Below are 22,414 nucleotides of genomic sequence, written 5' to 3' on the forward strand. Positions count from 1 at the left end.
TTGCAGATTAGAATTGATTCTGCTCTTTACTCTGCCTTCCTTTCTTTTTGCTTCTTCCCGTTATGATGAGCACTTCTCAGTGGTCCATTTATCATCACGTCCTTTCACCCCATAGGAGGAGCTATGTCGTACATCGTGTGACCAACAAAAACAAGAGAAAAATTAATAACTAAAAAAAGTGTAGGACACATGAGATACCCAGCTGGTCAAAGGGACACAAATGTTTCTGCTCATTAGGTTTCTTGTGTTGTTTCTTGCAGAGACGAAGACCTCTCCCATCCCGTCCTCCAAAGCACCGCAGAAGGCTGAATCCCCCGTGGGCAGAGCCGCCGGGGTCATCACGTTTTACTCTCCTTTGCTGTTGGGAGTCACGCTGCTGCTTATGTGGTGAGCAACAACACACACACACTCTGAAAATCTTTGACTTGATTTTGAATTCAGTCACTTGCCTGTGTAGTAAATTAACCGATCAGAGCGTGCCTGTTCATGTCATGAGCGTGTTTCATGGACCAGAAGCAACAACAACTGGGGGGTTGCTTTATGGCTACAGGAGGTTTTAGCAGAGCTCCTGCAGGATGGAAGTCAATCCTACCGTCTCCCGTTTCATTCCCCAGCTATAAATCATGCTGCAGCGCTGCATGTCATAATCATGATTTAGAGTGTTAGACACACACACACACACACACACACACACACACACACACCAAAGTCACAAAGTACAGTTAATTTTAATGTTTTTGCTTTAAATTTTCACTTTCTTTAGCTTTATTTGGTTTCCAACAAACCAACGTTTGTTGACAAACATTTTTACCTTAGCATTATGGTAAGGTTGCACTGGGAAGGGTGTAATTAAACAGAATGAGGAAACAAGAGTTTGGTCTTTAAACTAAACTACAGCATCTTATCAAGTTCTAAACATGGAAGAGCTGACACAAATTCTGAGATTTGTCATTTAACCCTCTCAGGCTCTAAATAAGTTTTAATAAAAAGATGAACAACTAAGTCCTTCAGCGGTACTTCTGAGTTAAAAAAATGCTCATGAAATACGTATGTGGAGTAACCAGGTCTGTAGGTTTCAATGTTGCAAATCTGCAACGCCTGCCTCCAGAGGGTTAAAGGTTTCTTCTACTTTTTGACTTTTTTTTAAATCAAACTTTAATTTTTAAGATTAACAGTTTCCAATATCAGATGAACATAATAATGATTTTGTTTATTTTGGAAAAATAAATCTTTTCAAAATGGGCCTGACCATGTCTGAAAAAGTCATCTGACCCTAAACTTAAAAACGGACTTTTACACCCGTGGCTGATAAATCACAAATCCAGCTTTTGTGATAGCAGGTGATGAGTTTCCCACGTTGTTGTGGAGGAGTTTTGTTCAGCTCCTTTTTGTACAATTGTTGCAATTTGCCCCTCAGCTTTCCTACCTATAGCAAGCCAGCCTACTATAAGAACATATAAAGTCTGGCCATCGCCCATTGAAATAACTTGTGGGGCAGAATCTCCAGCTGTCTTTTAAACACTCTCCCTGTTTAACTGGACAGTGTTAAGGCTAGTTTATAATTCTCCGTCTCCTTCTGTTCTGAGACACCTAACGTCTTTATCTGTGGTTGCTAGCTTGGACGAAGAGAGCCCACCTTTCTAACTATCCACTGAAAGCGACGGAGACCTCAGCCTGTTATTGGTCAGAATGCTACCTCCCTTAATTTTGTCAACAGCACCACCACTCCCTCTAATAAAAAAAAAACAAAACAAAGATGTCTAGCAACAGACACAGAGCCAACTAAACGTTAATACACCCGTAACTGAAGGAGTACAACGATATGCAGCAAACGTTTTATTTATGTCAGGAAGTTACAGGAAACGTGGGTTTAGAGGTAGTAACTGCATGGAGAGGTGTTATAAAGTCTTAATAAACATGCTGGAGGAGTGATTCCATTGATGACAGGACACCCCAGAAAAGCGCTAGGCCCTCTGCTGTCCTGCTGGAGACTCGCTACAGAACGCAGACGGAAAAAGTAAAAAATGGAACATCTCTCCGTCAGTTCATGTGTGTGAGTGCACCGACCCAGATAAAGAAGTATAAACAAGGCTTTAGGACAAATCAAAGCAACAAACATACTCATTGCTACAGATATCTGTCAATAGGACAGTCCACAATACACCATCAAAGAAGAAGACGATGAATGCCATCTTTGTAGTTTTTCAGCTCTGGTGTTAAGTCCAACCATTAAACATAGAGAGCTGTGACTGAAAAGGGACCAGTGGAAGACCTGCCGAGGCTACAATGGAGCACGGCTAGACCGACCTGCAGAGCAAGATCTTCTTAATACTGATACGCTTGGTCTAGATTTCTAGGCTAGGGTTTTCCAGCACAAATGGGCTGTTTAAGGTCAGCAGTCAAACATTCCCTCAGACCATCACACTACCACCACCGTGTCTAACTGTTAAAAGACTTAACAAACACCTTCTTCGAAGTCCCACTTTTGTCTCACAGAATGTTTTCTAAAACGTCTTGAGAATCGTTAAGGCTTGTAAATGTAAGATAGCCCTTTATGTTTTTGTTCAGCAGAGGTTTGGCTTTGGAACTATCCTACAGATGCGATCCTTGCTCTGTCTTTATTTTTGTTGAACCATGAAGTCTGACCTTACCCATGTGATGCCTGCTTTGCTTTAAATGTTTTTCTGGGTTATTTTGTCCCTGAACTTCTTCAGAACAGAGCATGGTATGATGCTTTTTGAGCTCTTTCAGCCTACATGTTTTCAGACTAGTTTTGTTGAAGGGGTTTCCTAATTCTACGGGTTTGGAAGCGATCACTACCTCCATCACAGATTTGTTCTCTTTCATTTTATTGTCTACATAGATATACGCATGTTTATTCCAGTAGGAGACACTTCGATCTGAAGCGCTTACAGATGTAAACCCAACACACAATTGTGTCTGTGGGATAAAAGCTGGAGTTCCCAGAGAAAACCCACGCATGCATGAGCACAGCATGCTCACTGCATGCAAAAACAATGCAATCATTTAAACCTACAACTTTCATAGTGAGAGACAACAGTGCTGCATCTGCGCCACCATGCTGTCAATCGCTCTTTGAGAATAGCCTTGCTGCTAAAAGTTTCATTTTTCTGTCATACTTTATCTTACTTACATACTTTATCTTACTTACATACTTTATCTTACTTACATACTTTATCTTACTTACATACTTTATCTTGCGTACATACTTTATCTTACTTACATACTTTATCTTACTTACATACTTTATCTTGCGTACATACTTTATCTTACTTACATACTTTATCTTGCGTACATACTTTATCTTACTTACATACTTTATCTTTCTTACATACTTTATCTTACTTACATACTTTATCTTACTTACATACTTTATCTTGCTTACATACTTTATCTTGCTTACATACTTTATCTTGCTTACATACTTTATCTTACTTACATACTTTATCTTACTTACATACTTTATCTTACTTACATACTTTATCTTACTTACATACTTTATCTTACTTACATACTTTATCTTACTTACATACTTTATCTTACTTACATACTTTATCTTACTTACATACTTTATCTTACTTACATACTTTATCTTACTTACATACTTTATCTTACTTACATACTTTATCTTACTTACATACTTTATCTTACTTACATACTTTATCTTACTTACATACTTTATCTTACTTACATACTTTATCTTACTTACATACTTTATCTTACTTACATACTTTATCTTACTTACATACTTTATCTTACTTACATACTTTATCTTACTTACATACTTTATCTTACTTACATACTTTATCTTGCTTACATACTTTATCTTACTTACATACTTTATCTTACTTACATACTTTATCTTACTTACATACTTTATCTTACTTACATACTTTATCTTACTTACATACTTTATCTTACTTACATACTTTATCTTACTTACATACTTTATCTTACTTACATACTTTATCTTACTTACATACTTTATCTTACTTACATACTTTATCTTACTTACATACTTTATCTTACTTACATACTTTATCTCGCATTCAGCGACGCTGTGAGATGACCAGTTTGTTTTCTTTTTTCTTCAGATGTGAAAATCGTTTTCCTGAAGATTAACATCGAGCACGAGGAGGAATGCGATGAAGAGACGGAAGATGGTGTTTTTTCTATTTTGCACATGTTTCGAGGATACAGTGCATTGATCAAATCTGCCCATCACAAAGTTACTTACCAAAATTACTTAGAGGAAATCACATGACAATGATGCGATCGTGCATTCGTTTTTTGATTTGATTGATGGCGACAAAGAAATTCATCAGAGGAACTTTTCAAAATGGCATTGAGAGCAGCAGCAGAGCCAGCGACATGAAATGGTTTCATGTTACATCAGGTAGCTTCCATGAGCTACGGCAGACTGACCTGTTCAGCTAGGCTCAGGAAGCTCGTCGTCACAGCGAGAAGTCTTCAGCTGAATTAAAGCATTTTCTAGTTACCTTTCTCTCGTTTTGTTTTATAATTTACTATTCCTTTTTTTTACTGCACAAGGCTTTACACACAAACACACACAAGAGATGTGTGTTTGTGTGCATGGTCACCATAGCAACCCCATATACAGCTCAGTCATCATGCCAAAGACTCACCTGCACCCATGAGAACACGGCTCCCAAATTCTTCACTGAGCTTCCTGAAGCTGTGCTTGTCTTCATCAGTGTGTGTGTGTGTGTGTGTGTGTGCGTGCGTGCGTGCGTGCGTGCGTGTGTGTGTGTGTGTGTGACATCTGATCGATGGTAAGAAAACAGTACATGAATCACACCTGGGATGAATCTGAGGTTCCCTACAGCTCCTGTTTGTGTAAACACACAACCGAACAAACGAAGCTACAATGAAACTCCATCAGACGGTGACTCCGCGCGCCTCCGACGGCTGAACCAAACTGATGGAGCGAGCTGTTTTTTGGAGTTTTTGTTGTTGTTGTTTTTTTTCTGATCTGAGGATTAACAAATTTAAAGGAAGCAGAATTGGTAGCCTGGCCTATCTAGACAGTTAGCTTTACTTTGTGCTCACAGCAAATGACAGGAGGGACTTGGACCGTAAAAAAAAGAAAAGAGAACAAGATGGATTTCAGACTGAACACTTCTTTTTCCACGCGGCTGTTTTTGGTTTGACTCTGTGTTGACAACAAGGTTGGTAACTGAAGCCCTGACAGCTACAGCATGTCGGTTTCTCATTCTGCTCTGTGCTGTAAAATACAATGACACAAACCTGTTTGCTTTTAAAAAAAATAATAAAAACGTCTTTTTTTCTTTCAGTTACATTTCAATAGCCAATATCAGCAGTTATTATTATGTTATTCAGATGAATATTGATGTGTTAATTGTATTTTTGGGACAAATATTAAAATGTTACATATAGGGCTTTTAGTTTTTTATTTCTTTTTGTTTTCAGGCATTCATAATGGCTTAATTCTCCTTGATCCTATTTTGTAAACTATGATACCGTAAATCCTCTAATACAGGCCCGGGCCTCTATTTGACTCAAGCTCATCAAGCTCCAGGCCTTTATTGGAAGGAGGGCCAGTATTAGAGGCAGGCCTCTATTTCCATTTGAGCAAAATGAACTAATGTTCATTGGAGTTTTTGACAATTAAAATTGCGCCCACATTTTCAAAGTTAAACACATTTCTTTTAACAACAGTAGTTTCTGCTTCAGCCATCTCCCCCCTCCCCCTGCTTTAGCCCTCTCCCCCCTCCCCCTGCTTTAGCCCTCTCCCCCCTCCCCCTGCGCAGTGGCCGCAAACTCACTGATGCGCCTGCAGCCTCTCGGAGTTCCTGCTGCTCTAAACATTAAAATAATTATTTCATTTTCTGTTCCTCACTTCTGATGACCTTCAATGGTGTCTGTTTGTTGCAACAGCAGGTACAAAAACTAACTTGTTTTTATTTTGACTATTTTTCTGTCCTGCCTGTTTATTATCTTCCTGCATCTCCTCTCAATCCTAAAGAAAAACTGCTACCTGGGTTCATATATATTCACCTCATGAGTTACCTTTGAACTGCAGTTCTAAAAGATCTACCGACCGCAAAAACAGCGGAGTGCTCGCTGTTTGTCGGCCGTATCAGTGATCAGTGCGTCGGAGGACAAGGTGATGCGCGCAGCGCCCCGCTCCACAGCATGCAGCAAACGCATCAGGCGCAAATAAAAGACAGAAAACATTAAAGGAAATGAACTGACATGAACGATCGCGTGTTAAATTAGTTTTTGAGGTGGCGACACCTGATTGTTACTGTGGCCGTGCTCAGGAGGCAGATCTACCGACCGCGAAAACAGCGGAGCGCTCCCTGCTTGCCGGCCGCATCAGGGACAAGTTGATGCGCCCCGCTCCACAGCAGCGATACACATCAGGCGCAAATAAAAGACAGAAAACATTAAAGGAAATGAACCGACATGAACGATCGCGTGTCAGTGCCTACGGTCTGGCACAGCGCGTTGCCCCCCCCCCACCCCCTGAGCGCAGGAGCTTGTCACCTGCTGACAGCAGGCTGCTGTCTTTTCCGAGGGCTGCATCTTGCCGGTCATTATCACGTGACAGCGACTAGTCGACGACAGGCATAAAAAGTCACTATAGTGAAGTTGACTAGTTCATACACCCCCTACTGCTGCTCTCCAGAGTGTTCTGCAGCATAATCAGCACGTTCTCTTTGAACTTGATAGTGTAATGACCTGGCTGGGGTTGTAAGCCAGGTGCATTCTGGGTATTGTGTCATATGTGTTTCCTATCATTCTGCTAGTTCCTATGTGCTGATTTGCGTGTTGTGTGAGTGTTATGTAAGCCACAGGGAAGGTGATGTGTGTTCTGTGGAGCGGGTTGAATTAGCATGGTTAACTGACACCGTGACTCTGTGTGGTAGGAGCGTGATAGAGGATCGTGTCTGTAGCGTTACAAAGCGTTGAAGAAAAAGCTTAATAAAGGTCTGCGTGAACGTCTACTGCCTCCTGCTGGTTGATTTGGGGACTATAACCCTGCCACCGGGACGCTCATACTTGCTTGTTACTACGTTCCACCCGGCCACAATAAGAGACCGGCCATTATTTACCTAAACTAACTCTGACACCGGCCACAATTGGAGACCCGGCCTTTAATTGAATACCGGCCTGTATTAGAGGATTTACGGTATGTAACTTTAACAATGAACAAAAAGTTTATTATTTAATAATAATGATAATAATAATGTATGTACTAGCGTTAGAATGTCGTAACCTGTACCTGGGGTCTTTTTTATAGATGTATATACAATGACAGGTTTCAGCCATTAAATGTGACCATTTCACAATGAATTTGCATCAACTGGCTTCATTCTCCTTTTTACCTTTTTTTGATATTTATTAGCAGATTTCATCAAGCTCACATCATCACCTTTTTATAATGTGAGTTGTGCATTCAAACCTGTTGAGGTTTTCTTGTTAGCACATGGAGTTGGTATTAAGATTTACACTGAAACATGTGCTTAAAGGTAGATTTTAACAATTTTATTTGATGTTCCACAGTTATTTATCAGCAGCAGCCGTGTCCAAATTCAGTCCTCGAGGGCGGCTACCCAGTATAAATTAGTTGTTTCCCTGCTTCAACACACCAGGTCGCCCAGCCCTGGCGAACCTTAATCATCAGTGGGTTGAAAGGGATACTGTGCAACTTTTTCATATTTTTACATTATTTTCTGGAGCCAGTATGTGTTCAAATGAGCCTTTACAGGGTTAATGAAAGGCCACTCAGCCCCTATCGCCCCCTGTGGCCTGAACATTTCACTGGCAGCGTATAATCTGAATATTGTTCAGTTAAAACAAACAGCAAGACATGTTTTAATAGGCATGATTTTAGCAATCTGGCAAATCATAGGTATCGTTTCTGCCAAATAACTTCTTCCTGTTTCTAGAGACTCTGTGGGCCTTCTGCAGGTTGGGTACTTACTGTGGATAAACAACTGGTCATTTAGAACATCATTTAGATATAGCAAACATATCCCATGAATATAAGTGCTACCTCGAAGGTTGGAACCAAAAAAAATCAGTTAGCTGATTATTGTGGTAAGGGACTGCACATTTACAAGCACAAATCTAAATTTAAGGACAGAACAAGAAGCAAAGCTCAAGGATTAATGGTGACCAAAATGTTTCAGTAATATTTTAAAGTGAGGGTCCCTTTGTCCTAACCTTAATGACACTTAATAGTTAACATTATCAGGAATGTTAACAATGAGATCAGCTGTTTATTAATACTTAATAGCACTAAGTAATGTTAATAAAGAGACCCTTACTGTAAAGTGTTACCTATATTTTTTACCAATATTGTTTTTTGCATGTTTGTTACAAATGTCACAAATTGACTTCCCATTTTTCTTTGCCTTTTTCATTCAATCTTTGTTAATAAAACCACTAAAAATGTTCATATTTGGGACAAAAGATAAAGAAGAAATTTAAAGATCCACTTTTGCTTCAGATAGACTCATCTGCTCACATATGGATGGAAGGAGAAATGAGACAAAATAATGAATAAAACAATGGCATGCTTAAAGGAAATCATCCAGATCTCAGGGGTGTGTCCAGAGAGTGGCCTGGGGACTGGGCACCCATGGTGCCCCCCACTGAGCTCCTCTTTAGTCCACAAACAGCTTGAGATGAAAACAAAACAGTAAGTGGCAGAATGCACCTTTAACACTGGCTTCTGGCTCCAGGCAAACTGCCACAAAACTGGAAGACAAAAGAAAATGTTTGCTCATTTTTTAAATCAGAAATGAAATGTTAATTAGTCTTATTGAGTCAAAACATGCAGGCCAGTTTTCTAGAGAAGTCATTTTGTTGCAGAAATTCTGTTACAAAATATTTGGATGGGAAAAGAAGCTGTTCAAATGACTTGTTTCAGTCAAAATGACCAAAGGTTCATGATCCTTTGCTAAAGCTACAAGGAGCCACCGATGACTGAAGGACCACGTGTCTCCAGAACCATGCCTCAGGCCCCAGATCTAACATATCTACAGCTAATGTTTAAACATTTCACAAAGAAGCTTGCGATATGTATCCAGAGCTCTAAAATAAGAACATAAACTCACGTTTTACTTACAATTCAAATCACAGGTCGCTTGTTCCATTGTTTCAGAGTTGAAAGAAAACTCTTGTGTTCTAATAAAACTTTATTTTTCATCAAATTTACACAAAATTTATATAAAATGAGATTGTCTCATCTGCATTTAGCGAGAAGAAAATTATGTAGAATTTTCTAAATTATACCAAAATCACTGATGAAATAAATGAGCAAACGCAGTTCCTCAAAGCGATGTACCGCCCATGCATTCACACACATGAAAGAGCAGCGCTCTCACTGAGTGTGATGATTCTATCAGAGTTTCAATGGATTAAATCAGCTCAGCTCTCTAAAGTATCTCAGGCCTTTATTTTTATTTATTTATTTATTTATTTTGCATCAGAGTGTGAATAATATATTGTCTAAGTCATCGTAAGCTCAAAAGAAGAAATTCTGATGCCTCTAAATAAGCTTTTAGCCTTTTTGGATGCATTAATTAGTAAAAACAAGTGAACGCTATTGTTAATATAGGGTCATAGGGTCATAAAGGTCATGAGTGAACATTAAATCAATAGTGCAACATATTATTTGATTGGGATGTAAGCCTTGGTGAGATTTTCCATGGTGAGGACCCCTTTTTTTTAAACAGAAACAATTATGTATAAAAAATTAAAATAACTTAAGCACTCTGTAACTACATCCTCACATGTTAAACTAGAAATAAGAGTGTGTTAGAGACATGGGTCGGTCAAACTTTCCTGATTCGACCTTTAGCTCTCTCACCCACTCTCCGTCTGTCCCTCTTGAGTCTGTCTCACCGTCTCCCTCGTCTTCCTCTCAAGCTCTCTTTCTGTCATTATGCTGACAAGTTCTGGCAGGCCGATTTGGAGGCCGAGGACAAATCAATACGCCATCTAACAGCTGTCAGACGGGGTCTTCTGTGTGTGTGTGTGTGTGTGTGTGTGTGTGTGTGTGTGTGTGTGTGTGTGTGTGTGTGTGTGAATCTGCTTGCGTGGCATTGCATTCATTACTCTTTCCTCCCTCCTCATACACACCGGTCAGCCATTTTCCTCTTTTTTCTTTTTTCATAATGAAAATGTCAATGAGAACTCAATTAATATTTACAATGACAATGAATTGAAAAAAGAGGGAGCAGAGGACACCGATTTCATTATCCTTGTCATCGTCAGTGCTGTGAATCTGGTTTCTCCTCATAGTTAAGAGCCAGCACTGTTGAGCTTACATTTAAACCTTTAAAGTCTTAATCAACCTGCAGCTGAGACGTCCACACTCCCTCCCAGGATCTACGATCACATAGTGATCCACGTTAACCTCAAGTAAATGGGAGTGTGTGTGTGTGTGTGTGTGTGTGTGTGTGTGTGTGTGTGTGTGTGTGTATGTGTGTGTGTGCTCTCCAGAGCCTGCCAGGTCCAGCCGCCCTGCGCTGCTCTAATGACTGCTTTGACCTTTCTCTGAAAACGGGATGAATGGCATCATATCTGCCCCCCTCTGACCTCTGCGCCGGCTTCTGCCTCACACATTTTTAAATACTCAACTCTCTGCCTTTTTCGCCTTTGTGGGAGCCTCTCTGGATATTTTTAGATTATCTTAACAAACATTCCTTTGTGTAATTCTTCCATATGAGCAGGATTTCAGCCTTTTTTTCTGCCGCATCTTTCTTGCATCATGTTGCTCTCTGGACACAAACTTGTGCATCTGCATTTGGCAGCTCTGAGCTGTTTACTTTGCACAAAATCTGTGGTCTAACAAAGTGTATTTGTGCCAGCCGTATAAACAAGGAGCACTGTGAGGCAGATTTTCCAACATATTCTCATTTTTCATTAGTAAAACTTGTAATTCCAGCTTTAATTGTATTTATAACACAAGAAATGGAAAAGTTTTTTGCTTGTTTGAAACCATCCACCCTTTCATTCTCTTCTGCTTATCCGGAGTCGGGTCACAGGGGCAGCAGCCCAAGCAGAGAGGCCCAGACTTCCTTCTCCCCAGGGGGAATCCCACGGTGTTCCCTGGCCAGACAAGAGACGTAGTCCCTCCAGCGTGTCCTGGGTCTACCTTTATGTCTCCTTCCTGTTGGACACGCCCAGAAAACCTCACCAGGGAGGCGTCCAGGAGGCATCCTGACCAGATGCCCGAGCCACCTCAACTGGCTCCTCTCGATGTGGAGGAGCAGCGGATCTACCGTAATTTCCAGACTATAGAGCGCACCTCAATATAAGCCGCACCGGGCTAAAAGCCGCAGATATCTACTGAATTGAAAACGTAGTTTAACTGAACGTAACTGAACTGATCAGTTACAAACAAAACAGAAAAGTTATTGATTAGTTTATTCATCGTCCTCCTGCGCACTGAAACCACTAAAGTCATCTTCTTCAGTGTCGGAGTTGAACAGCCTCAGAAGAGCTTCGTCACATACCTTTTCTGTGGTGATGTTAGTGTCGCTCTCCGTGTTGCTGTCATCATCCCGGGGTGAAGCTGGGAAAACACGCAGCGCCGTTTTACTGTGAAATATATCCTCCTGGGTGCTTTCTGTAGCACTCCTTTAACCATTCCTTCATTAGACTTTCCAGCATCCATCCTTTCTGGTTGACTAAAGCCGCACCTCATTATAAGCCACATGGTTCAAAGTGTGGGAAAAAGTAGCAGCTTATAGTCCGGAAAATACGGTAATCTGACCCTGGTTGACCAAGCTTCTCTCCCCATCTCGAAGGGAGAGTCTAGCCACCCTGCGGAGAGAACTCATTACAGCCGCTTGTATCCCGATCTTGTTCTTTAGGTCACTGCCCAAAGCTCATGACCAAAGGTGAGGGTAGGAACGTGGATCGACCAGTAAATCGAGAGCTTTGCCTTCTGGCTCAGCTCTTTCTTTTCACCATGACAGACCGGTACAACGTCCGCATCACTGCAGATGCAACACCAATCTGCCCATCAATCTCACCCTCCAGCTCTCCCTCACTCGTGAACAAGACCCCGAGATACTTAAACTCCTCCACTTGGGTTAGGACCTCATCCCTGACCCGGAGAAGGTGTTCTTCCCTTTTCGGACTCAGGACTTTGGTCTGTTTGTAACATTTGACTTAACTGCTTTTCACTCATGTTTGGTAAGATATTAAACATTTCACTTTAAACTGATCCAGCACCATTAAGCAACTTTCTTAAAACTTTGAAATAAAAATCAAGAATAATTGGACATTTCAGATTCAAATATACTATATTATAACAGTAAGATATTAAAAAATAAAGATTAAATTAAAGTCTATATACAATTCAACTCAAATATAGCAAAACAAAAAATATTGGGAAAAATATGGAACAATTCCATAAATGTTGCTTTCTTTCGAAGAATAAATAAAGAGATCAGCTGTTGGGTTGACACAGGATAGGAACTCAGCTGTGCTTAGACTGTTATTGTTTAAAACAGAAGTCATAATTGGAGTGTTTTGTTCAAATCATTTCCAGAATAAACCCAAATTCTTGCAGTAATTGTTGTTGTGGCCACTAGTGGGCAGCAGATTCCTCTGCCAGCACGTGCTCTGTCTGTGGTGCTGAAACACAGTTAGACGTCTGCACCTCTGTCCGTGGTTCCAAATGGTCTTTTTATGATTAAAGTATGTAAGAGTTATTCTGCCTTTCATTGTGGAACAGGGTAAAGTGAAGCATGTTACTGGTGAGTCCAAATGAAAATATCTCAGACAAAAATAAAACTCAAATATGATTTTCTGTATTTTCTGGCCGCATACTAGGATTATCAAGAAAAGGGAAGCAAATTAGGATCCTAGGATTTATTTTTAATTAGGGAAGTTTGTGGGAGACATACCAACAGAGCCAAGACTATGTCCATATTAATATTTTAGGTTAATTTTTAGTCATCCGCTCTGTAGTTGGAGGGGGACTTCATGGTATTTTTGAAGTAAAATACAGAAATACTAATTTGTTGTCATGATCTTCAACTGGAAACAGTTGGAGCATTCCTTCTGGGTTGGGAGTAAATCTCTGTTCTAAGAGGAGGGATTCAAGTATCTGGGTATTTGTCCACAAATGGACTCATGGTTTATGACCTGGTCTGCAGTGAGGACGCTGCGTTGGTCTATTGTGGTAAAAAAAGGCTTGATTTACTAGTGTGTTTAATCCCTCACATGGCCATGAGGTTTGGATTATGGTAGTAAGAACATTATCCTGGTTCCAAGAGGCTGAAATGAGGATCCTCCATAGGGTGGTCAGGCTCAGCATTAGAGAAAAGAGGAGGCGTGTCATTCTTTAGGGATGATGGGGGTCATCGGGACAGACTGAATTCAGGATTTTGATACCAACACGGTGTAGATTAGTACATTCCTTCTGTTTCTTCCTCTCAGGGTGGGGTGGGGGTGGGTTGTTGGGGTTTGGGAGTTGCTGGGTGCTTGATTCTCCGGCGTGGAGTCAAGGAGAGGTGAGCAAGGGCTGTCAGCAATCATCAAGCAAGCCAATTCACCGCCCAGACCATCAGTAAACGCCCAGGTGATGGTCAGTCTGCAACTGGGAGCCATTTAGGTACTCATAAGGCCACATGATATAAATTTTACAATAATGGTGTCAAATAGTGAAAGTATGACTCAAAATGCACATTTTTTTATTTCTTTACAACTTGATTCCTTTTTGCGTGTTACTCTTAAATCATGTCTCACTCAGATGACAACACTTGCTGGCATCTGCATGTATGAAATATTCCTTTGTGGGTACCATTAACCAGAAGGTCATTTATGCTAAATTCAGACTTAATATGCACATTATGCAAGCTGGACAAGTCACATGACACCCGTGTCAGTCCAGACAGGATCAGGTGAACAGGGCCTTTAAATGATTGAGCTGCTGCACGCTGTTGCTTCCCTTTCTCGTGCGAATATGTAAGAAGTAATCAGCACATGTGGCTGGTAATGACTGTTAGGAGTCAGAAAGAACTCCAATACTAAAGAAGATTGAATATGAAATCCTACAAAGATGTAGTGAAGAGAACTCAGCGTGTTAGAAGACATTTCATTAAAAGTGATTTAACGTGTTTTAGAGATATGCCTTTTAAATTGGATTTTATTTAAAAAAAAGTGAAATTATACTTTATTGTGTGACATGTTCAAGTATTTGAATGGACACACCTATTTAAAAACTTTACACTCAGCAGGTTTTTCTAAGGGGAGCTAATATTATCTGTCACTCAGAGATAAGTGCTGGACTTTTCCTGCATGTGGCATTAAGATGGAACTACCCTCATAACCAAACTACAGACCCAGGTCCTTTATAGGCAGTTTAGCAGCTTTTGTATGCTTTCCTATTGTATGCATTATTGTATTATTGTATGCTTTTCTGTTTTTATTATAAATTACTTTAAATTAAAGCTCTGTCACTGTAAGGGCTTAGTGGAAAAAAATATACTTTATTATGTGGTATCTTTCTCCCTCTTGTGGTAGAAGAAGAAGAAGAAGAAGAAGAAGAAGAAGAAGAAGAAGAAGAAGAAGAAGAAGAAGAAGAAGAAGAAGAAGAAGAAGAAGAAGAAGAAGAAGAAGAAGAAGAAGAAGAAGAAGAAGAAGAAGAAGAAGAAGAAGAAGAAGAAGAAGAAGAAGAAGAAGAAGAAGAAGAAGAAGAAGAAGAAGAAGAAGAAGAAGAAGAAGAAGAAGAAGAAGAAGAAGAAGCAGACACACACAGCCCCATTTGGAAATTGGTGGCTCATTGGCTAGGAGTTTGCCCTGCAATTGGTGGGTTGCAGGTTTGAACTTGGGCTCTGTCTGTATCAGTTGTGTCCTTGGGCAAGGCACACCCACCTTACCTGGTGCTGGTGGTGGTCAGAGGGATTGGTGGTGCCCGTAAGCCTCGCTTCTGTCAGTATGCTCCAGGGCAGCTGTGACTACATTGTAGTTCAGCACCATCAGTGTGTGAATGGTTGAACGACTGTCTGCTGTGTAAAGCACTTTGGAGTTCTCTGGCCTATAAAAGTGTTTTACAAATGCAAGCCCTTTACATGACCATCAAAGAACATGATCCATTTTTACTCCAAGATGAAACATTGAGAACAGTAAGTGCATCAAAGTCAACAAATGGGACAGCATGCCTGAAGGCAGGAACAATAAAGGTACTTCCATTTTATGTTCATTAATGTGCAAAGTGTTATGCTCCATCCATGTTTTAACTTTAAGCCAGACCATCAAGAAGAGTTCCAGTAGACCAATTTATCTACTTATCAAAGCTGGCAGAAATTAAGGTAGTAGTGGCCCCAAAGTAGAGCCCTCTGGGATGCCATATGGCAAACTTTCTGCAGTGGATGTATGCAAGCAGCAGCACACAAACTTACTTACTTAAATGTATTATTTTTAATAGGCTGAATAAAACCGTAAATTACCAATGTGTAGTAACTGAACAGCTACACTTGGATAAGCCATTATCTGTGGGCACTGTCCTCTATTTATATATTCATTTTTTTATCTACTGAATAAAGAGATTACCATTAAAGCAAACCAGCCCTCTAAGCATTATAATTACCTATATAACAGCAGAAGCTCAGGTGGTGGAGCGGGTTGCCTCATGATCGGAGGGTCATGGGTTTGATTCCAGCTCCCGCCAGGGGTATCCTGCCATTGTGCCCTTGGGCAAGACATTTCACCCAACTTGCCTGTGTTAGTGGTGGTCAGAGGGGCCGACGGCGCCAAATGGCAGCCTCGCCTCTGTCAGACCTCCCCAAGGCGGCTGCGGCTACAAGTAGCTTACCATCACTAGCAGTGTGTGAATGTGAGAGTGTGTGAAAGCGTCTTCAGGTGTCTTGAAAAGCTCTATATAAGTTCACTGCATTATTATTATTATTATTATTATTGTTATTATTATTATTATTACTATTATTATTATTATTATTATTATTATTATTATTATTATTATTATAACACCCCGACTATTATTATACTATTTGTCATTAAAGCCTTGCAGTCCCTCTAGATTCATACTTCTGTCAGGGCTCATGGGAAATGAGCCCTGAGCTTCTAAAACTCCCTCCTTTTCATTTCTCTGTCGTGTAATTTGATCTAATGTTATTCCATTCCAAACCGTTTATTCCATCCATGACCGGTAGGTGGCAGTATCACGCCGCCTGACGGCGCTGCCGCCGAGCTGAGCAGGAGAATAAGAAGACTGTGGGAACCCCCAGTTGGAGGATCATCGTTGAAGAGCCATGGGGTGAGTAGCGTGACATCCTTCTACCACCTTTTCTCGTTTTATTAAACATCTTTTTAGGCAGCGTTCATGCTTGAACCCATATCTGAATAACAGCCGAATCGCGTGATGCGGTGTAACAGTTCGTAGTGTCTGTAAGGTTAATGGTGACAGTCTCTTTCCGCCTACACAAAGCAACACCTCGGTTGTTGCTGCTGGACGTTCTCCATCACGTCCACCATTCATCAGGGACGCAGCTCGATGGAATTAGCCTCATTTAGCCTTTTAGCTTATTTCAGCTTCGCCTTTCAAAGTAAGACCCAATATCAGACACACCGATAATGTTAGCCTTTGTAGGTGAGGGGGCTATAAATAAGAGCTAATTAAATTTTCAGACCTGCTGCTGTTACATGAACGACTGAGTCTGTCCCACATTTCACTGTTGGATGACACAAACAGACCACTTTCTTTATTTCCTCCTGGTTTAATATAAAGTCTCAGTTGTGTCAAGCCAAGTGATGTTTAATTTTCGCTATAGACTGATACTCCGTTAATTTGGCAGCCAGAACTTCTGTAATTTGTCTGTTTGAGCATCATACTAATAAAAATGGGCCCACCCATAGTGGTAAATCTCCACCAGCTCTTATGTTTAGGATACCACATCCTTAAATAAACTACGTTCAGGTGTTCTTAGTAGAAATAGACCAGTATTGGTTTTCCATTGCTGATACCAGTGCAGAGGTCATGGTCAGTAATATGCCTTACTTACATAATAACATGTCGGAATTAACAACAGTACTGGTCTTTGACAGATAACATATGGGGTGCTGAAGCGTTGCATGATGGGGTAACTGAGTGTATAAACAACAGAAGCATTGGTAGATATGTGTGTGTGTGTGTGTGTTGTGAGCTTATAAGCCTGCAGAAAACGGTACACTTGGGCTGTGTGAAGGGCTGCCATGCCAGGGCACACGATTACAAGATGCAAAAACTCGATAATGACGTAAGATGTTTTCTTGCTTAGAAAAGAGGTTTTGGACAGAAACTAGGAGAACTAACAAACAGATGCCAGGGTCGCAGCTGTCGGAAGGAAGGACATTGAAAACTGTTGTTATCTGTAAGCGATCTTACTTGGTGTCTGTTTTTAAGCTACTGTATGTAAAGTTGCCATCTCCCAAACATGGAGGGCAATTGAATGCAAAGGTGTCTAGTGATTTACTTTAAAAGCATTTATTCTGCTTATAATTTATGTTATGTTATTCTTTTGTTTAATTTCTTCTTTTTTTGTAAAAAAAATTGTCCACGACTTTATACGTTTTTGTTGGAGAGATCGCATTATTTTAAAACTGTTATGTTACAATACTCGGTACTCTAGTACAGAGCTCCGGTGTTTTCTGTCTGAAGAGCTTTTTAACTCCCACATAAACACTTGTTCCTTCTCTCATTCCCTTCCTTCCTGATTTCTTTCTAGTTCATCAGAGTCTTGCTGACTTTCTCTGGTGATTGGCTCCTTAAGCCATCTCAACATGCAAGGATTCTACTCCAAACTGGACTCCTCCTCATCCTCGTCGCCCCTGTTGGGGATGGGCGTTGGGGGGGAAGGCGCCCGTGTTCCTCTCAGCCTGGCCGTGGAGGCTGAGAAAGCTCAGGCCCTCCTGCAGACGTTCAGCTCAGCCTCCTTGTTGGCGTCGGCGGGACTCGGGATGTTCTGTGTGGTGGCGGACCACGTCCTCCAGCTGTCCGCCGTCCAGCACCACCTGTGGCTGCGTGCCGCTTTAGACAATGCTACGCATGGGTTGGTGGGGCTGTGGTCGTGGGCGGTTGTGATTGGACTGAGGAAAAGGAGTGATTTATATGAAGTGCTGCTGGCTGGACTTCTGGCATCACTCATAGACCTTGACCACTTCTACATGGCTGGATCACTCTCACTTAAGGTCAGGCTGGAAGATTTTCCCTCTCATGTCACAAGAAAGCTTATTTTCAAAGGTGCACCTGTTGATTTCTGTTAATCCCAAATATTTATGTGTCCCTTGTTTGTCCAGGCTGCTGTCTCACTGCCTCAGCGTCCCCCCCTCCACTGTTCCTCTCTTATCCCCGTCATCTGCCTCACCCTTCGCTTCCTTATGTGGATGGGCCGCCTCAAAGACGCCTGGTGCTCCTTGCCGTGGATGCTTTTCATTTCCATGACAACGCATCACATCCGGGACGCCGTGCGCCACGGCTTGTGGCTATGCCCATTTGGCAACACAGCGCCCATTCCCTACTGGCTGTATGTGAGCACCACGACCACGCTTCCTCATCTGTGCTCGGTGCTCATGTACTTGACAGGAACCAGGGATGTCATCTCCACTAAACACGGAGTAGCGATCGATGTTTAGACGACACCAACTCACACAGGATGTTCAATGTGGGATTAAAAACCTTTAAATACTTGAAATGATCAAAAAGAAAGGGGGGGGGGGGTATTTGGGTGGAAAAAAGTAACTAAAGTACAGCAAATATTTACAGTGTAATGGAAAACATGGCCTTGGTGACGTGTGAAGGAAGGGAACACTCCAAAAGGAGTGCTAATCGTGTATTTGGATGAAATGTCTGTTTGTGGGTGTTTGTGCACTGCTGCTAACGTTGGAGTGGTAGTGTCTCTGAATCCTTAAGCGGAGGTCTAGTTTCTGCTTCTTTCTAGTTGCGAAAAATGCCAGCTTCATGTGAGTAATCCTTTACAGGAGATTAAGGTTTCCTCATCCCACAAACACTCAAGGAAAAGCCAACCAAAGGTCGACCACAGGCTGTATAGATCCGACACACACACTGTCCCCTCTTCTCCTGCTTCACTGTGTCCGTCCGTGTGGCATCAGTGGAGCATTTTTCAGTGAAATTCACACAACTTCATAATCACCCCAGGACACTTGAGCAGACTCTTATCGTGCTGCAGCCTTACTGTCTAATAAGTACCAAGTTCTCCTAATGAAGCCATTCTCTTTGCTTATCAGAGTCCTCGTTGCCAACTGCGTCAGACGCTAGTGTTTCTCGCTTGCTTGTGAAATTTCAACGTGCGGTGGTGTTGGAAGAGGCTTGAGGTGTGTATGAGCAGATGGTTTCTATGAGTAACCTCGTGTTCAGAGCAGAAGATGAAGTATGTCAGGTACTTTATTTTTGCTTTAGCTGATGTTTTGTAAGTGGTTTCTTAAACAGTAAGAATATCTGCATCTCATTTTTTTTTTCCCTTGGAAGCAACTTCTATAAATAGCTGTATATAGTTCCAGTCATTGTTATTCCATTTTCCCCACTGACATGTTCAGATTGGGTTTTTCTGTAATAGAAACAGAATTTCAAGGATTTGTCTCGTAGAAGTCCGTTAGATCCACAGACCCTATGATACACTACATTTAGAAGTAGAGTGATAGATGTAGGCAAACACCGTCCTGACGACACTTCTAATAATCACTTTATTATCATGTGATGGAATTTAAAAATGTGGTGTTTGAATGTAAAGAACATGATGTTTATCTAAAAGGGTTGATACGTTTCTGGTGTGTTAACTAGACAAGTTCTGGTCAGAATTGCCACCACTTGCTGTAGTTTCCTTGTCATCCACTAGACGGCAGCTAGAGTTCACTTTTATTTATTTAGATTTAATCAGACAAAAGGCATTTGCACAGTTTTTAGAAATTTCCTACACCCCCCCCCCCCCCCAAATTAAAATAATTTCCTTTTTCTTATACATGCATTTGTATGATCTCCCTTGTATCTGTACAAAGACACAAAGATGTAATTGTTATTTTTGTGTAACACTGGAATTTTTGCTAAGACGCTCTTTTAAGACAGACATCAAAAACAGAGTGAAGCTTTAGTCACAATTACAACTTTCCACCTGTTGGAGTCGTTTGTCCTGGTGGTTGGGACCTTTGTGACACATCATCCTAATTTCAGTCACTTCCAGTGAAAATCTCTTAACTGTGGAGTTAATTTATTTTGTGATCCTTATTATTGCAATATTATGTAGAATTTTGCACTTTTGAGTTTTTAATATATGAAATAGTTTTTTGTTAAAGATGACTTGTTTTCAGTAATGAGACGTACACATAGAGTTATAATGTAGTGTTTGATCTCAATAAACATATCCTGTATAAATACCCTGTCTGTTCATTAGAACTGAGTGCAGATGTGTGCATTAACTGGTAGTCTCTTTAGACTTCCCACTCTGGTTCTGATATTTAAGAGAGACATTGCTGGTGGTGGTCAGAGGAACCAGTGGCAGCCTCGCCTGTCGGTGTGCACGAAGGCAGCTGCGGCTGCAGTGTATCTCATCACCATCAGGATGTGAATGTAGTGTAAAGCACTTTGGATTCATCTTACTCAGAAAAGTGCTTTACAAGTGCAGGTTATGCTCACTTTATTTGCCAGATGCTCCAGCCAGTGAGAGGTACGTCGTTTAATGAGCAGTGTGTGATGAATCACATAGAAACCATTAGGGTATCAGAATGGTTAAAATTCATGTCCAGCCTCAAATATACTCGCATCTCAGTGGATCTATTTGTGGAGTTGTATTTATAATTTTCATAAAGAGCTTGTGTTTATTTTTAAAATGCAATGACTAGAAAGTACAGAAAGATGGTTGAAAATGTTAGTTAAAAGCTAGGCAATTACTCCAGGGTAGTTTCTACTTAAGTAAGGTTATAAAGTACGTGTGTGTGTGTGTGTGTGTGTGTGTGTGTGTGTGTGCGCGCGCGTGCGTGCGTGCATGCATACTTCGGCAGCAGTGAAATGCATAATTGAAGTACTTGTGTTTTCTCTTAATTTAAATAAACTTACAGTATTTATATATGGCCAATTCATAACAAGAGTCGTTTCAAGGCAACTTACAGAGTAAACGTATCAATTGAACCTACTTATCAGTGCATTAAGTTCAGTTCATTATTCCAGCTAGTTAAACGTTTACTACCTATGGAATTCCAGCTAAATGCATCGAGTCACTCATGTGTCGGTGACAGTTTTTTATAAACCCCTCATGTGAACTGATGTCATATTGGAGCCATGACAATCTCACTGTTCCCAGTCTGCAGGAGGAATGGCTGGGATCTTTAACTGGGCTGTTGCAAGCCCACCTGGCAAACAGACCTGATGGAAAAATAAACACTACTTAGCATGCAACTGATTTGACATATGGTGTCAGTTTTGACCGGCGGCGGCACGTGGTTTGACATATGGTCTCTCCAAGAAGTTGTGATGTTGATGGAGCATCAGTTGATGCTCAACCATGCCTACTTTACCTAAAATTGCTGTTTTTTAACCAATCGTCCCAAATTTGAAACCAAATCTGACCCATCATCTTAGCCACAAGACAGGTTTTACTTTGTTTTAAGGTTTCAGGTTTGTGTGAACATGTATGCATGTCAACTTTGTGTACTGATAAAACGACAGGAGCTCTGCTGATTGAAGGGAGTTGATCTGTCACATCAACTAATAACTATTATAAATGGAATAATTATGTTATGAAAACTAGGTCATTTGTTATGACATGTTGATGTCTGGTATTATCCTATTAATGAGGCTGGGTTTAAACATCAGATCCACAAGACATAGTGAATTTATCATTTTCTTTTTTCGTTAAACTTCAGATTTTGTGGTTATTTTACAATTATACCAGTTCATATTTTAAGTTTAGATTGTATAAACAATGTACATATTCTATCTTTTCTTTTAGTTCTCTAGTTAATTCATCTGTGAAATTATTTTAGACCTACATTTTGTGTTTTAAAATATCTGGTCATTCTTAGGTTAAGATTGTTCAATTTTACTGAAACATTACTGAGTTGTTCCCAGACATCAAAACGTAACAGCTGACTGGTCCAATGTCAGACACCTGAGAGGTTCAAGATAAACGTTTTAAATAGTAGCTCACTGTTGAAATCCTGCATGTTTGTTTTTACACAACAATCACTACCGTTTTTCATTGATTTTTGTCATATGGTAGAAAATCTATTGCTGCTCTAATCTCTCTAAACTGATGCCCTCCAATCAGCAATCTACCACAGAAATTAGCTGTTGATAATCTTTCCTTTTAAAAGGTCTGAAGTATCCGTTTAAGGTCATCTAACAGTGCGGCACTTCTCTTAGGGGCACATGTAA

At 40.6% G+C, this 22,414-nt stretch overlaps 2 protein-coding genes across 5 annotated transcripts in view; both read left to right on the top strand.

Annotated features, from left to right (window-relative positions):
• Positions 1-7,362, top strand: part of cntfr (ciliary neurotrophic factor receptor) — a 335,019-nt gene extending 327,657 nt beyond the window's left edge. For all 4 annotated transcript variants that reach the window (XM_054744199.2, XM_054744200.2, XM_054744202.2 and 1 more), the window contains 2 exons: positions 261-387; positions 4,116-7,362. In XM_054744199.2, the coding sequence (XP_054600174.2) occupies positions 261-387; position 4,116 (128 nt within the window). In that variant the 3' untranslated portion in view covers positions 4,117-7,362. The remainder of the gene's footprint in view (positions 1-260; positions 388-4,115) is intronic.
• Positions 7,363-16,217: 8,855 nt separating this feature from the next.
• On the top strand, positions 16,218-18,775 carry tmem267 (transmembrane protein 267). The gene is made up of 3 exons (XM_054744204.2): positions 16,218-16,309; positions 17,757-18,219; positions 18,328-18,775. Exons 2-3 carry the CDS (start codon positions 17,812-17,814, stop codon positions 18,661-18,663), a joined length of 744 nt encoding a protein of 247 aa, XP_054600179.1. The 5' UTR covers positions 16,218-16,309; positions 17,757-17,811; the 3' UTR covers positions 18,664-18,775.
• Positions 18,776-22,414: the final 3,639 nt, after the last annotated feature.

Source organism: Nothobranchius furzeri, chromosome 6 (assembly GCF_043380555.1).
Source record: "Nothobranchius furzeri strain GRZ-AD chromosome 6, NfurGRZ-RIMD1, whole genome shotgun sequence".
Lineage (NCBI taxonomy): Eukaryota > Metazoa > Chordata > Actinopteri > Cyprinodontiformes > Nothobranchiidae > Nothobranchius > Nothobranchius furzeri.